The sequence below is a fragment of the Triturus cristatus genome, chromosome 3_2 (assembly GCF_964204655.1).
Source record: "Triturus cristatus chromosome 3_2, aTriCri1.1, whole genome shotgun sequence".
Lineage (NCBI taxonomy): Eukaryota > Metazoa > Chordata > Amphibia > Caudata > Salamandridae > Triturus > Triturus cristatus.
The window spans coordinates 1,206,316,331-1,206,334,138 of record NC_140584.1 but is presented as its reverse complement, the minus strand read 5'-3'; the positions used below and the strand labels follow the sequence as shown (position 1 = coordinate 1,206,334,138).

General features: G+C 47.3%; 1 protein-coding gene across 9 annotated transcripts in view; it reads left to right on the top strand.

Annotated features, from left to right (window-relative positions):
- The window catches only part of OBSL1 (obscurin like cytoskeletal adaptor 1), a 685,475-nt gene extending 668,022 nt beyond the window's left edge, over nt 1-17,453 (top strand). For 8 of the 9 annotated variants that reach the window (XM_085650183.1, XM_085650179.1, XM_085650182.1 and 5 more), the window contains 3 exons: nt 797-901; nt 7,907-8,173; nt 14,369-17,453. In XM_085650183.1, coding sequence (XP_085506309.1) covers nt 797-901; nt 7,907-8,173; nt 14,369-14,376 — 380 coding nt within the window. In that variant the 3' untranslated portion in view covers nt 14,377-17,453. The remainder of the gene's footprint in view (nt 1-796; nt 902-7,906; nt 8,174-14,368) is intronic. The other variant, XM_085650178.1, reaches the window with a different exon arrangement.
- Nucleotides 17,454-17,808: the final 355 nt, after the last annotated feature.

The following is a 17,808-nucleotide window of genomic DNA, read 5'->3' as shown; positions in this document are numbered from 1 at the left end:
TTGTGCTTATAAATGTTTTAGGCAGGATTCTTTTTACAACTCTGGGGTTTCATGGTTTAGTGCCTGCTTTAGAGGTCAGCGGCGTGTTATTCTACCACAAATGTGATGTATATCCTGTCTGCTTCAAGTGCATCATATCCTGTGGTGCTTGTAATAAGGTAGACAGGTTATCTGTCATATTTGTGACGGAGTAACCAATCCGCAAACTCTAAATCAAGCCCGTACTCTGTAAGACTTGTTTTCAAGGACCTCTTTGACGTGAGCAGTAATTCACCAGTACACAGCTGTTGTGGAAGTAGACTTTAAGTACACAGATGTGCAGCAGCATGCTAGGGTGACAGGTCAGAAAGACTGGGATGAGCCTCAAACATATGTGCTAGATGTCCGATAACCAACAGTAAACCAGTAAGGTTAAGATGATGGAAAATACAGAAGCAGGACCTTGAAGTGGCATCCAAAATGTATTGCAAGCGGACTGGAAAAATGTGTTCATGATTCAGGCCCTTCATAGACAATTCTCAGGTAAGAGATGTTCAAATGATCATAGGGAGGAAGAGGACGTTTTGGTGGGTCCTGAGGTTTGCAAGCCTCAATCGGATGATAAAAGATCTTTGCTGTGTTAACCTGCAGACACTACTTTCAAGCGTGATCAGTTTGATGCTGGGATCTGGGACATTGACTCAGTATAACACACCCAAGACCCTTAGTCACAAGACTTAGGAAGGAACATAACTGAAAGAGTAAGCTTTACTGTTCTTAATGTTGAAGACATCCTGCTTTTCTTTACCTACATCAGGACCCAAGCATTTCCTGCTCATCTGTGATGTCAAGGCGGAGGATGCTGGAGAGATCATGTTCCTCGCCAAGAAGGCCATATCCACAGCAAACCTGCAGATCAAGGGTGAGGAATAGAAAAAGCAATGTATAGTTGTTCTTAGAGAGACCTCTGGATAGCCATGTGTGTGAGGTTACAGAGCAGTCTTGTGGGTAGCCAAGCATGAGAGGTTACTGAACAGACCTGCAGAAAACTGAGTGCACAATTACTGAACAGACCAGCGGATAGCTGAGTGTGAGAGGTTACTGAACAGACCTGTGGATAGCCGAGTGTGTGCGTGCGATTACTGAACAGATCTGTGGATAGCTGAACGTGGGAGAATACTGAGTTGACCTGTGGATAGCTGAGTGTGACAGTTTACAGAGCACTCCTGTGGATAGCCATGTGTGAGAGAATACTGAACAGACCTGTGGATAGATGAGCATGAGAGGTTACAGAGCAGTCCTGTGGATAGCCAAGAGTGAGAGGTTACTGAACAGGCCTCTGGATAGCCGAGTGTGGTCAGATAATGAACAGACTTCTGGATAGCTGAGTGTAAGAGGTTGCTGAACAGACCTCTGAACAGCCAACCATGAGAGTTTACTGAGCAGACAGACCTGCAAACAGCTGAGTGTGTGGGATTACTAAATAGACTTGGAGAGAGCTGAGTGTGAGTAGTTACTGAACAGATCTGTGGATAGCTGAGTGTGAAAGAATACTGAACAGGCCTGTGGATAGCATAGACAAGTATGAGAGGCTACTGAAAAGATCTATGGATTGCAGAGGGACCAGACCTGTGGATATCTGAGTGTGAGAGGCTACAGAGCAGTGCTGTAGACAGCCGAATGTGAAAGAATACTGACCAGATCTGTGGATAACCAAGTGTAAGAGGTTACAGAGCACTCCTGTGGATAGCCGAATGTGAGAGAATACTGACCAGATGTATGGTTAACCAAGTGTAAGAGGTTACAGACCACTCCAGTGGATATCCGAATGTGTGCGATTACTAACTAGACAAGTGGACAGCCGAGTGTGAGAGGTTACTGAACAGACCTATGGAAAGCCATGTGTGTGAGGTTACAGAGCCATCCTGTGATTAGCAGAGTGGGAGAGGTTACTGAATAGTCCTGTGGATAGCAGAGTTTGGGAGGTTACAGAGCAGTTCTGTGTATAGCCAAGTGTAAGAGAATACGGACCAGACATGTGGATAGTCAGTTGTGAGAGGTTACAGAGCAGTCCTGTGGATAGCCGACTGTGTGGGATTACTAACTAGACCAGTGGATAGCTGAGTGTAAGAGGTTACAGAACAGGCCCCTGGATAGCGGCGTATGTGAAATGTTTAAATATACCAATGGATTGCCATGTTTGTGAGGTTACAGACTGTCCTATGGATTGCCGAGTGCGAGAGGTTACCGGACAGTCCTGTGGATAACAGAGTGTGGTCGATTAATGAACAGACCCGTGTATAGCTGATTTTAAGAGGTTATTGAACAGACCTCTGAATTGCCAACTATGAGAGGTTACTGAGCAGACAGCCCTGCGGAGAGCAGGGTGTGAGAAGTTACTGAAGATACATGTGGAGAGCAGTGTGCGAGAGGTTACTGAAGATTCCTGCAGAGAGCAGGGTGCGAGTGGTTTCTGAGCAGACCTGTGAAAAGCAAAGTGTGTGTGAGCTGTGAACCGACCTGTGGAGAGCTGAGTGCAGGAGGTTACTGAAGACCTGTGGAGAGCAGGGTGCAGGAGGTTACTGAAGACCTGTGGAGAGCAGGGTGTGAGTGCTTACTAAACAGACTTCTGGATAGCTAAGTATGTGAGGTTAATGAACAGACCTGCGGAGAGCTGGGTGTGACAGGTTATTGAACAGACCTGAGGAAAGCTAGGTGTGAGAGCTTACTAAACAGACTTGTGGATAGCTTAGTGTAAGAGGTTACTGAACAGACCTTTAGAAAGCCAAGTGTGTGCAAGCACTGAACAGACCTGTGGGAAACTAAGTGTGCAAAAGCACTGTACAGACCTGTGGAGAGCAGGGTGTGAGAGCTTACTGAACAGACTTCTGGATAGCTAAGTATGTGAGGTTACTGAACAGACCTGCGGAGAGCTGGGTGTGACAGGTTATTGAACAGACCTGAGGAAAGCTAGGTGTGAGAGCTAACTAAATAGACTTGTGGATAGCTTAGTGTAAGAGGTTACTGAACAGACCTTTAGAAAGCCAAGTGTGTGCAAGCACTGAACAGACCTGTGGGAAACTAAGTGTGCAAAAGCACTGTACAGACCTGTGGAGAGCAGGGTGTGAGAGCTTACTGAACAGACTTCTGGATAGCTAAGTATGTGAGGTTACTGAACAGACCTGCGGAGAGCTGGGTGTGACAGGTTATTGAACAGACCTGAGGAAAGCTAGGTGTGAGAGCTAACTAAATAGACTTGTGGATAGCTTAGTGTAAGAGGTTACTGAACAGACCTTTAGAAAGCCAAGTGTGTGCAAGCACTGAACAGACCTGTGGAAAACTAAGTGTGCAAAAGCACTGTACAGACCTGTGGAGAGCAGGGTGTGAGAGGTTACTGAACAGGCCCCTGGATAGCCGAGTGTGTGAAACTTTTAAACAGACCTATGGATAGCCATCTGTGTGAGGTTACAGAGCCATCATGTGGTTAGCCGAGTGTGAGAGGTTACTGGACAGTCTTGTGGATAGCTGAGTGTGGTTGATTAATGAACAGACTTGTGGTTAGCTGAGTGTAAGAGGTTACTGAACACACCTCTGGACAGCCACCTATGAGAGGTTACTGGGCAGACAGACCTGCGGAGAGCTGAGTGTGTGCGATTACTGAACAGACTTGCGGAGACCTGAGTGTGAGAGGTTGCTGAACAGATCTGTGGATTGCCGGGTGTGAGAGATTACTGAACAGACCTGTGGGATAGCTGAGAGGTTACAGAGCAGTCGTGTGGATAGCCGAGTGTGTGTGATTACTGAACAGACCTGTGGAAATGCTGTGTGCTTGAGCTTACATGGAGGTCCTGTGGGTAGCAAAGTGTGAAAAGTTACTTAGCAGACCTATGGAGAGCCGTGTGCATGAGGTTACTGAATAGTCCAGGTGATAGTGTAATTCATTAAGTTTCTTCTCATCACTGCTAACTATGATACCTTTCTGCCCACTGTTTACAATTTGTGGAATGATGTTACTGCCCAGTTCTCCCTTTTGAATTAAATTAAGTTGAAAACATGCCTTTTTCTGAATGATTAATATGGTTTCTCTCAGTTTTCTCCAATGATAGTGCAGATCGCCAGGTCATTCTAGGGAGTAGCCGTGCTCTTCAGAAATGCCTTTTACATGACAGTTCTGAGGTTACAGGAGAGTGTGAGGTTCCTGCTCAGTGCTTGTAATTATATATGTGCAGGTCTTGCCCAGTTTTGCTGTTAATATTTGAGTGTTTTACATGCTTTATGTTGCTTGCTGTTACAGCTGAGTGCTAGGATTTATAATCAGATATGTGGAATATTCTCCAACGTAGAGACTTTGTGTAAGAGTGGGTGAGGACAGTAGTCTGCCTTGGCATGTCAGAGTATGTGCATGGTTGCTGGCCAGCGCTTGCTGCTGTAACTTGAGGTCTGATATCTTCGGTGTCTGCTAATAATGGGTGCAGATTGCAAATGACTTTATGTGACTTGCCCAGAATTCTTTGATGCTTTTGATGTATGAATGAGTCGCATCTTCTCACACTTCATGAATATTAATGAGGCAGGTTGCATTTTGCAACTGTGTACAAATGGCTGTGAATGTTGGGACGGAGGCATGAGACGGACAGCAGACCTCCTTGACTGTCTTTTCATTCTCAAAACATCAGCATTATTTTAAAGCAGACTATGGGAGAGGGACTGATTAAAAAAAAAAGTTGGCATGCTGTGAAAACTCTGCTCACATGTATGGAATCAGGTATTATCCCAGCTTGCGTGTATTGAATCATTTACCACCCCAGCTTGCATGTATGCAATCAATTACCACCCCAGCTCACGTGTATGGAATCAGTTACCACTCCAGCTCACGTGTATGGAATCAGTTACCACCCTAGTATGGAATAAGTTACCACCCTAGCTTGCAGTGCATGGACTCAGTTATTACCCCAGCTTGCATGTATGGAATCAGTTATCACCCCAGCTCACGTGTATGGAATCAGTTACCACCCTAGTTCACGTTTATGTAATAAGTTACCACCCTAGCTTGCAGTGTATGGATTCAGTTACCACCCTAGCTTGCAGTGCATGGAATCATTTATTACCCCAGCTTGCGTGTATGGAATCAGTTACTACCTCAGCTCAGGTGTATGGATTCAGTTACCACCCCAGCCCGCATGTATGGAATCACTTACCAACCCAGCTCGCATGTATGGAATCAGTTACTACCCCAGCTCACGTGTATGGAATCAGTTACCACTCCAGCTCACGTGTATGGAATCAGTTACCACCCTAGTATGGAATCAGTTACCACCCTAGCTTGCAGTGCATGGACTCAGTTATTACCCCAGCTTGCATGTATGGAATCAGTTATCACTCCAGCTCACGTGCATGGAATCAGTTACCACCCTAGTTCACGTGTATGTAATCAGTTACCACCCTAGCTTGCAGTGTATGGAATCAGTTACCACTCTAGCTTGAAGTGCATGGAATCAATTATTACCCCAGCTTGCGTGTATGAAATCAGTTACTACCTCAGCTCAGGTGTATGGATTCAGTTACCACCCCTGCTCGCATGTATGGAATCAGTTACTACCCCAGCTTACGTGTATGGAATCTGTTATTACTCCAGCTCGTGTGTATGGAATCAGTTACTACTCCTGCTCCCAGTATGGAATTACTTACTACCCTAGGCTGCATGAATGGAATCAGTTACTACTGCAGCTCACGTGTATGGAATCAGGTATTACCCCAGCTCGCATGTATGGAATCAGTTACTACCCCAGCTCATGTGTATGGAATCAGTTACCACTCCAGTTCACGTGTATGGAATCAGTTACCACCCTAGTATGGAATCAGTTACCACCCTAGCTTGCAGTGCATGGACTCAGTTATTACCCCAGCTTGCATGTATGGAATCAGTTATCACCCCAGCTCACGTGTATGGAATCAGTTACCACCCTAGTTCACGTGTATGTAATCAGTTACCACCCTAGCTTGCAGTGTATGGAATCAGTTACCAACCCAGCTCGCATGTATGGAATCAATTATTACCCCAGCTTGAGTGTATGAAATCAGTTACTACCTCAGCTCAGGTGTATGGATTCAGTTACCACCCCAGCCCGCATGTATGGAATCAGTTACTACCCCAGCTTACGTGTATGAAATCCGTTATTACTCCAGCTAGTGTGTATGGAATCAGTTACTACTCCTGCTCCCAGTATGGAATTACTTACTACCCTAGGCTGCATGAATGGAATCAGTTACTACCGCAGCTCACGTGTAAGGAATCAGGTATTACCCCAGCTCGTGTGTATGGAATCAGTTACTACCCATGTTCGCATGTATGGAATCAGTTATTACCCCAGCTTGCAGGTATGGAATCAGTTAGCATCCCAGCTCGTGTGTATGGAATCAGTTATAACCCCAGCTTCCGTGTATGAAATCAGTTACTACCCCACCTCACTTGTAAGGAATGAGTTACTACCCCAGCTTTTGTGTATGGAATCAGTTACCACCCCAGCTCGTGTGCATCAAATCAGTTACTAGCCCAGCTCACTTATAAGGAATGAGTTACTACCCCAGCTTTTGTGTATGGAATCAGTTACCACTCCAGCTCACTTGTAAGGAATGAGTTACTACCCCAGCTTTTGTGTATGGAATCGGTTACTACCCCAGCTCACTTGTAAGGAATGAGTTACTACCCCAGCTTTTGTGTATGGAATCAGTTACCTCCCCAGCTCATGTGCATCAAATCAGTTACTACTACAGCTCATTTGTATGGCATGAATTATTACCCCAGCTCCCATGTATGTACCTAGTTACTACCCCAGCTCATGTGTATGGAATCAGTTACTACCCCAGCTCACATGTATGGAATCAGTTACCACCCCAGCTCGTGTGCATGGAATCAGTTACTACCATAGCTCATTTGTATGGGATGAGTTATTACCCCAGCTTGCATGTATGTAATCAGTTACTACCCCAGCTCATGTGTATGGAATCAGTTACTACCCCAGCTCACATGTATGAAATTAGTTACTACCCCAGCTCACGTGTATGGAATCAGTTACCACCCCAGCTCGTGTGCATCGAATCAGGTACTAGCACAGCTCATTTGTATGGCATGAATTATTACCCCATCTCACATGTATGGACTCAGTTTCTACCCCAGCTCATGTGTATGGAATCAGTTACTACCCCAGGTTACATGTATGGAATCAGTTGTCACACCAGCTTGCATGTATGGAATCAGTTACCACCCCAGCTTGTGTGCATGGAATCAGTTAGTACCCCAGCTCACATGTATGGAATCAATTATTACCCCAGCTCACGTGTATGGAATCAGTTACTACCCCAGCTCACATGTATGGAATCAGTTACTACCCCAGCTCGCGAGTATCGAATCCGTTACTACCCCAGCTCACATGTATAGAATCAGTTACTACCCCAGCTCACGTGTATGGAATCAGTTACTACCCCAGCTCACATGTATGGAATCAGTTACGACCCCAGCTCACATGTATGGAATCAGTTACTACCCCAGCTCGCGAGTATGGAATCAGTTACCACCCCAGCTCGCAAGTATAGAATCAGCTACTACCCCAGCTTACGTGTCAGTAACTGATCAATGGTCTCGATCACTGAAATATACCTCTGTGACTGACAAATAAGCGGGGATGCTTCCTCCTATTTACAATTAAAAAAGTATGACAGTAGCCCTTTTGCAACTCAGAAAGGCTTTTCTAACTCATAGAGGAGTTTCTGTGCATCATATGGAGTTATTTTGGTTGGTTGGTGCAAACTATGATTTTTCATTTCACAGGTTTTTGACTGTAAAATACTTTTGTACTGCATTCTCTTAGCGTGTCAGGTACCAGGTGACACCTCTCTGACAGCTCCTGTAATCCTTCACCCACTACAGAGCTTCCAGTCCGTATTGTCAAGCCTCTGCGGGATAAGACGGCCAAGGCCAGACACCGGGTGATCCTCGAGTGCAAGCTCTCGAACCCGCGGGGCCTGGTTCGCTGGTTGTGCAACGACACTGAGATCGCTCCATCGGGGAAGTACCAGGTGTGCAGTGAGGACTGTTACCGGAAGCTCGTCATCCACAATGTGAGCCCAGAGGATGAGGCCACCTACACCTGCCACACCTCCGAAGACAAGACCTCAGCACGGCTGCTGGTAGAAGGTGTGCATTGAGGAGCATGCATGCGGTGGTGCAGGCACTGTGTTTGACGTGGAGGTGCTGGGTTCATGATTTTTAATGGCAAAGTGAGACCCAGAAATTAGAGCTCTCAAGGTCACTCCAGGTCAGTGGTAATGCACTAAGGGGCATATTTATAAGCCCCATGCGCCGCGGAAGCATCACTTTTTGTGCAAAATCATATCTATGTGGTCATGCAAAGAATGGCCCAATAGATATGGTGTAAGCTAAGCACTGCGTTGCCTAATTCTGTGCTAGGGAGGCATTCCTTGGACGTTGTGGTATTCAAAATCCATGTTTTTTTTCGCTTCCCCAGGTTAACAAAACCATGTAAACCTGGGGATATACCTCCCAGGGAAGTCGCAAGTAGAAGAAATACGTTTATTTCTCCTCATTTGTTCCTATTTCCACGTGTGCTGTATTCTGTAGCAAACATAAGAGGAAAAAGCCTCTCAGGATTGTTATCATGCACAAAGACAATCCTGCCTACAATACAGGGACCCTTGCACCATGGTGTAAGGGTGCCTGCCTTGGCGCAAGGCAGCACCTTGGGGCAAATTTACGAGCCCCTTGCTCCACCGGAGCATCACTTTTTGTAACAGTCAGTGATTCATTAGAGCCGATGGTTTCCAGTGCTCAGCACCGGCACCAAATCATCAACACTGGCGCTTGAGCACCAGTTAAGGACACATTCACATGGAGAATAAGTGATTCGCCCAGAATCACAGGATGTTCAGCTGACGCTGGAACTCGAACCTGGTTTCCCAGCTCTGAAGTTCGCAGCTCTAGCCATTGCGCCACATCCTCTCCCTACTTGTAGTGTTTGTTGGTGCTGTGGTAGGCAGCAGTAACAGGAGAAAGGGTCTGGTCACAGCTGTCTGCTGACGAGAGCCCTGGCAATTATTTTGTTTTTTAGAAATTAACCACTGGTGATGCTCCAGCTCTGTGAATCACAAAATCATATCTATGAGACCACGCAAAGACACCATGTGCGGCTTGGAATTGCCTCATAGATATGGGGTAAGGCGATGCAGTGCAAATCGCTGGATTTTCCTAATGACGTTCCGCAAGAAAGTCAAGTCGTGGCTCTTCCACAAAGCATAATTCTCTGCCCCTGCTCTGTAACCTCCATGTCAACTTTATTTTCCCATTGTCACAGCGCCAGGATACCCGAAGGGTTACAGTGCGCTCTATAAATGTTAAAAATAAATAAGTAACATCTTTGAACTCTTCACTCAAGAGGTGTTCTATGGGCGTTACAGTGGGTTTTTTACATGCAAGAGCCATGGATTTTGACACTTCCTCAGATTTACGAGAGTATGTAAACCTGGGGAAGCTCCAAAACCTTACTCCTCCTGAGGTGAAGCGTAACAAGGAAAAATAACTTTATTGCACACATAGGAGGACGAAAACGTCTCTTAGGATTGTTTCTGTTGAGAAAGGGGCCACTTTCTGTACAAAAACAATCCAGCCTTCAACAGAGGCCCCCTCGCACCACGGTACAAGGGTGCCTGCGTTGGACCTAGGCTGCCGAAACGGCACCAGTGCAGGGGGAAGGACAGGAGCGCATCATATTGCATGAAAACGGTAAATTCCTGACCTTTCACTTCGGTGTAGGGCAGCGCAACAAGCTGACATATGGTGCTGCCCTATGCCAATTCCCCATAAACGAGAGGCTTTGTGCACCCTTGCTGGGAAATGACAGAATGCGCTGTATAACGTTAAGTATGTCGCATTCCTGCCCCTTCCCTGTAACGCAGCACAGCAAGGTGGCTTGCGGCGCTGCGCCTTTATATGTAAATAATGCCTCTGACTGTCTGCGTGTCCTGCACCTTCTGTGTCGGACCAGGCCTTTGAACATACCACAGTCCTCCTGCATTTCCCCAACCATTCATTGTGACATAAAATAACATCATTTTTCCTAAACAGTATTTATTCCTGCTATTGTTTTGTGTCTGCTCATTTTGATTCCATGAATTCATTGCCGACAAATGACGCATCAAAATGAATTAATTAGTGGCTGAAATGGCCAATAGATGGCAGCGTTGCATAAGATGAACTGCTCGAAGCCCTCCTGTGCACGAGTCTAAGGGCTTTTGAGCAGTCGCAAACAGAGATTCAGGCCGTTTGTGACTGCTAAAAAGGATTGTAGTATGTAACAACCCTATTTTGCGAGACACTGATCTGTTACCGACTCACAAACTAGGGTTTGGATGTCACTATTAGGAAGGGGTCAGCCAAGGGCGTCCCTTCCTAATAGCGAGTCACAGGAGGATGTATGATTGTTTTTGCGGTTGGAATGTGGTCGCAAAACAATCACAGTTTACTTCCCACTTCAAGTGGGTACTAAGCCGCTCCCAAACAGGAGGGGTCTCCAGGGGACCGCAACCCCCTTTGTGATTGGCAGAAAAAACATCTTTTAAGAGAAGGGACCAAACCCTAGTCTTAAAAAAAGAAACTGAAATGCTTTATTTTTGTTTTTGATATGCATCTTGTTTTCCATTAAGGAAAATGAGTTGCAATAAAAAAATTGCCTTATTTAAAAAGCAGCCAAAGACATGGGGGTCTGCTGTCCCTGGCAGGCCACCATCCCTCTGTTATTGCCCATTCCCAATGGGTCGCAAATTGCGACCTGACTCATAAATATTAATGAGGCAGGCCATTCGCAGCTCCATTGGGAATCGCAACATGTGCCTAAGACACATTAGTACGTTTGCTTTTGCAAATTGCGAGTCGCAAAAGGGGCATGTGGACCTAAGAAGCGAGTGCCCAAAGACCAGTAGTGCTTCTCTGCCTGCCCGTCCCACGGCCCCTGTGGCGCTCACGGTCTTTGTTCCATCCTGTTATTCTGTGCCTGCCTCGCTCTCTACGCACCTGTCTTTGCCTGTCTCTGCCTCACTCACCATCATGCAGGCTCGATCCCTGACTGCAGAGGGATCTTTAGAGCGCATCGTCAGAGGTGCAGCCAGTCTGCCATGGCCCTCGTGCAAGGAAGGAAACGGGCCCCATGGCTGTTTGAAAGGGGACCCACAGCAATGATTAGGGTTAACTGGGCCCTCGAGACCTCAAGGCCTCGGTGCCACTGCACCAGCTACACCAGTGGTAGCCGCGCCCCTGCACAGCATGATATCAGAGCCCCCGGGGACTCCCCGGAGCCTCTGTCTTCAGTAAGTCAGGGCCCCGGTGCCACTGCACCTGCTGCACCAGTGGTAGCCGCGCCCCCGCACATCATGATATCAGAGCCTCCGGGGACTCCACGGAGCTTGTGCCTTAAGTGACTCAGGGCCCCGGTGCCACTGCACCTGTGGCATCTTTGGTAGCCGCGCCCCTGCACATCATGATATCAGAGCCCCCGGGGACTCCACGGAGCTTGTGCCTTAAGTGACTCAGGGCCCCGGTGCCACTGCACCTGTGGCACCTTTAGTAGCCGCGCCCCTGCACATCATGATATCAGAGCCCCCGGGGACTCCCCGGAGCCTCTGCCCTTAGTGATTCGTGGCCCCGCCTGCTCCCAGCCATTTCGAGATATTCCACACTATCTCATCTTCCAGATAAAGTTTATTTTGGTTTTATAAAAATCCATAGAACCTACACAATCATCATGATGCAACCATAACATCTGTAACCACAAGTCCGTGTTTTATGTACTGTAGTTCGTACAATATTCTTTATTTATTTGGTGTCATTTTATGGCATCCTTGGAGCGCTGACATCACAGACCACACCTAGAAAAAAGAACACGCAAACGCTGGTCACGAGGTGCAAGGACCAGGTGGTTGGTATCCAGCAGGGAGTGAGAGCATCACTGCCTGGATGAAGGGGGAGGGGCTTCTTGCAGCACCCATGGTGGACTTGGCACTCAACATACATGTGGAATGTGTCACGTGTCTCCTTAAGAGGGTCCCAGTTAGCAAGAGAAAGGCCCAAAGGGCAGAAAACCCCTCAGTCCCAGTAAGGATAGTGTTTGTTTGAAGATGAGGAGCTTTTACTGGGTTAAGAAGCAAGACACCAAAACTACCCTGAAGCAGAGTAAAGACAGAGTCTGGCACGATCTTTCATCATGAAGAATACAACAGAGAAAAACAGCAGCAAAATAAAAACACAAACGTAAGAGAGAGAAAGTATCCAAAGGTGAGCAAAGAACGTGTTGCAAAATATGGGAATTGAAAGTGCTGCAAAGCATCATTATCAGGTCCACGCTCCTATAATACCTCAGTAGAACAGGAAATGACTTCACAGGAAATTGATTAAAAACTTTCTCCAACAAGGAAGCTCTCCCAGCGCAAACAGGGAAGACAGCCATCTTGGTTAAAAGTTAATAAAACCCTAACCACACCCACGCCACAGGAAAGTGGCCGTGTCTTGTTTGGCAAGTGCAAAAAAGAGACCGACTGTCTACTTCCCTGGATCCATCTGGCATCTCTGGTCTCCCATACCACCATATTCCTGCCTCTGGACTTCCAGCCCAACATCCTTTCGCACACGCAGAGCAGTCTGTCAGCCAGGGGCACCCTTCAGGGCTACCGCAGCCCTGAGCTTGTCAACTCAGGCCGCAGCCCGGGGCGAAGTAGATGGACAACCCTTCCTGCATGTCCAGCACCGCCTTCCCGTCTGATGCGCAACCAGGCGACCCTGGACTCAAAGCCACTCTCCTGTGAGCTGTGTCTGTAGAGGTAAAAGTTATTTTTAAATAACTGCTTTATACTACAATCTTTACAATAGGATGAACCAAAAACTGCAGAAAAGGAGAAGAATATTAAAATTGTTCCTTTCAGCTCCTCGCTGAATTCAGTTGTGCAAATAGTGCAAAATCTTTCATGTTGGAGCCGAAACATGTCAACTTTGTGCCAGATGTGAGTTTTTGATTCTTGTTGCAGGGATCCTCCCAGAATCTCTGAATCAAGTATAAAAGTGTATAACTTAAAGAAACCTAAACTATAAGGAGCTCAGTTTGGAAACCATAATGGGTCTCATTTCATTGTCGATAGGAAGGCCTCTGACCGCTGGTTGGAGGCTTTCTGACCGACATGGAAAGTTTACACTCTGATTGCCGAAGTACAATGTCTGCTATCGGAGTGTAAACTAGCTGGGGAAACCGAATCGGTTCTGACGGGCTCAAGGAGCCCATCGGCCATTCGTAAACCACTCATAATCCCTTTAGGACAGCGTTTCCGCCATCGGGATTATGAAGATGGTTTCCGACAGTCTTTCCATGTTGGCATTTCTGACATGGAAAGGCTGTCGGAAAGTGTTTTTGTGTGCCCCTATCAGGGACCCCTTCTCCTATGGACATCTGGTTGTCATACTGGGGGGCACCTATGGTGCCCCCTTCACATCCCTGCACTGTGTGGCAGGCCTCGTGAGGTGCCTGCCACACGGTGCAGGGATTTGCAAAAACTTCCATTGTACAATGGGAGCTTGTGCTGCTGGCAGTTTCGGACCATGTGTACGGTCTCATCCTAATTGCGGTGTCGGAACCACCGACTAGATGTCGGTTAGTTCCACATCAGCGCCGGTGTTGGTCAAAGGTAATAGGAAGCAAGGCAGGAGAATAACTGAGCCATGTCCCCACTTCTACCCATTACATGTCCTCTTGCACCCCATGAGTGCCTCCAGCAGTAGACAGCAGGTCTAGTGAACCCGAAAGCTTGCCTTTCTCTCTAATCATGCCCCTTGCCTTCTCCTACTATACCCTTTCTCTTCTATAAGCATGGCCCCAACTCTTCCTAACTATGCCTCCCTCGCTCGATAAATATGTCCTCGCCACTCACTAACTATGTATTCTGCCTTCAACTAGTCACGCCTGTGGCTCGACTCAGTTGCAACTCCGGCCTCTCACCTCCTGTGCCCTTTGCCTCTCAGCAGCCACCTGCCTTCCACTACCTTCCATCATTTTCCTTTTCTCACCTTCCCCTGCTCTCCTCACTAGTGTCCCTGCCTCTCTCCACATGTGCCCCTATCTGTCCCTAACAATGCTTGCTCTTCCTTCTCTTTTCCGTAAGCTATCATGTATGAACACACTAACTCAACCGTCCTACATAGCTCATGTCTCTCATTGAGAAGCTACGGGTTCCTTTTGGTTTCTGTGCCGTCGTGTGTCACTGTAGTAGCATACTGTCATGTTCTGCCTTTTCGTAAACATTATGTCACTTTTCCATCTATTTTACTGTCTCCCTACAGATCTTTGAGTCTGTTCCCAAGAATTGGAGAGTGAACTAAAACTTAAAGCACATTGCGGAACTGTGGTCCCTGGACACCTCATGTCAGCCCTTCATCTCCACTCGGCACCTTCAGATGGATTCAGGAAATCCCTTGATGCCCTTTTTTTTTATCCCAAGGCCCTTCTTCCAGCTCCTTCCTTCGGTGCCTGGAGCAGTCCCCACGCTGTCTCTAGTGGGCTCTCCTCAGTTCCAGACCGTGGTCCACGACAGGCAATGGTGATCAGTGTGTCAACAGCCACAACCCTTCTTGCCTGATGGCTCGCTCCATCCCACACTACCCCGCTCAGGCAGGTTACGTAGTGACCACTGTGGCTGTGTGGCTCACTCTTCTGGCAGCTTGTTCTATTCCTCTCTAGAAAGAATGAGCTTCATTTAGGTCTTTGCTTGATTCATTCCCCCAGAAGACAAGGGGGCAGAAGATGTGAAGCTGTAGAGGAGAGGGGGCAGTGAGGTGTGGGTAGGAGCAAGGTAAGGTGGGCATGGGAGACCAGGAAACAAATTTAAAAATATGCGATCACTACAAAGATACAGGACATAGGTGACTATGTGGTAGAAAGGGATGAGAGTAGAGGCACTAAGGTGAAAGAGACCGAGAATTAGGAACACGAACACTCCGTATAGGGCAAGAAGGGTAGACCACAAAAAACAGTTGAGGGTATCAAGGTAATGGTAGAAGATCCTGGGGAAGAAGGATGGCTGTGGGGAGAACTTGTAGTTAGACAATCTACTGAAGACACAAGAGCAGGAATGGAGGGCCAAGTGGGAAATGAGAACTCTGAGCTGAAGAGGGAATGAAAGTGAAACCGAAAGTGAGAAGGAAGGAAGAAACAATGTATGTGAAGTGACAGGTGTGAAAGGGAACTTGAGAAAGGTTATGAAGTGGGGGATGAGAAGGGAAAAGTGAAGTAAAAACAGAAGAAATTGTAGTTGACATGATGGATAAGGATGTTAAAAAAAATGAAGCTGCTGTGAGGGAAAAGAGGTGTGCATTTGGACATGTGAGCATGATTGGAGACTGGAGATTAATTGGGTAAGGCCAGTGAAATGGACAGGGAAAGGCCGTTTAGAGTTCTATATTTCTACGGTCATTACTCTGAGAATGCAATGTTTGCTGATCACTTGTGAATTCCTACAAGATTTTGAGTTTCTACTTTGGCCTTCTCTGGTGAAGTTCACGGCTGAATTTCATAGACCTTGTATGTAGGGCTTGGCAATTATCTTTTGGAGTAGTAACTTTCCTTGGGCATCTAGAGATGGTCCGTGGAAAGGAAGGTCAGGTGCTTGGTCTAGACATTTCCCATCCATAGAGTACAGTTAAATTATTACCGTTGCTTAGGTCTGGACTGAGACCCGAAGGAAGTCAGACTGAGGAACATGATAAGGACACTGGCTATCCCTAGGGTATGTCTCAAGTGAAAACTTCCATCAGATCTCAAGAGATTGTCCTTGGAGCGATGGTCTGGACAGTGCCTATCCACATGGTATGGTTGAAGTGTTATTGCTCTTAAGGTCTGGACTGTTGAACCGTTGGTAGTCAGCCTGGAGTAAAAGATATGGACTCTGCCCAGCTGTGCTGCTGGGTTGTTACCATTCCTCAAGTCCTAAGAGGTGGTCTGTGAAGGTTGGGGTGGAGTAACTAGTCTTGCTGCTGCCTGGCCACAGGGATAGAGTTAACTTTCCTGGAATCCCTAGAGGTGATTCTTGGAGATCAGGGGTGTGACACATTAACTGAGCTCTGTAGATCTGTAGGACTGAACTATGAACTGTGGGCAGGGTCCTAGAGGTGATTCTTGGAGAGCAGGACAGGGGTGCATGATCTGGACATTATCTGGTGGACTGAAGTGTGAACTATCCTCATGTCTCTGGACAGTACATAGTCCAGACACTGCTTGTCCCAAGGGTACGTTTGACGGGTTCTCTTTCCTATGATAGTCCCTTGAGAGCTGAGCTCAGGTACATGGTCTTTGGCTGTGAGTCTGGCTGGGGTATTTTCATTCCTGAGGTCTTCTGCAGTGGTCACTGGAGGCAGCACTGAGTTCAATGTCTAGTCACTGCATCTCATGCCTGATAACTTCACTCGTCCTCGAGTGCGGTCCTGGGAGCGTGGGCTCAGGTACATTACACAGACGCCGTGGACGCAGCAGAGGCTGAACATTCTATGCCTGGTAAGTGGGCTATAGATATCCGCTCTTCCCATAATGCACCAGGTGGCTCGTATCACCAGATTTAAACTCCTTAGCACGTGATAAATCACAGGAGACCCTTTCTGGCTACATGGCGGGTTACGGAGCGCGCACTATCCGCACAGCACCATTGTCCATCTCACCATGAGTGTATTGTGCACCTGCCTTACAAATACAACACAATCTGTTGTCCAATTTAGTAGTTTAGCTTCTGTGGCAAGAACCATTAGTGAGTGAGGAGCAGCAGAACTCTCCCTGGCTCAGGAGCTGTGGGACTCTCCCGCATTGATGCTGAATGAGCTCTCAAGGGGCGATTCTTGAACTGGGCAAAGTCAGCGGGGCACAATACATTGCACCTCGTTTAACACACGAAGACTGTTCCTGCCCGCCCATCCCTGAACAGCCGGCCTGCACCACAGAAGCACCACAACTGCATTTTTGTGGGACTTTTGCTGGAGTCTTGGAGCTGGTATACCGCAAGGACACCCCAGATACCTTTGGGCCTTCAATAGACAATCGACCAGTTGTGGTGTGGCGAATCGATACAGCCTGTATTCCTTATCAAGCAGGCACACTGGACTGTTGAACAGTATCATGCCCATAGTTCCCCCTTCCCACTATATTCTTTTTCCCGCTGCCTTTTTACCAACCTTCTCCCCCTTGATGACTTGGCGCCTCCTACAGGTGCAGCCTGTATGTTTGCCTGTGTGCTTCTGTGAAGCAGAGTAGGGTGAGTCGTGGACTCTCTCTGGCTGGTCCAGTGTGTCTGGACTCGTAAGAGGGTGAGGGGAGTTTCACAATCCCTGGTCCTGGGATGCTGCATCAACTCTTCACCCATTAAAGCTTGTCACTGTTTTACAATCTGAGTCTTTCTTCTCTTATACGCACATGCTCTGGAAGAAACTTAAAGACATGAATGCAGCATGAATGTGAGAGAGTGGTGGGGTAGACAGATCAGGGATCAAAGGATTGATAAGAGGACCCGTCTTTGCGGTGCCCTTGGTGACGTTCGTGGGCATAGTGACGTACATAGCAAACCACAATTATGGTCCGGTGTACACACTCAACATAGAAAGAGTTTCAGTAGTAGGAAAATACAATCTGGGGATTGTTGGAAACTTGGATTGGTGACATTCCAACGGCGAACCAGCGATGGAGAGGAGGTGAACTGTATTCAGCGTGGAGCTGGTGATGGTGGGGTGGTAACGATGAATGC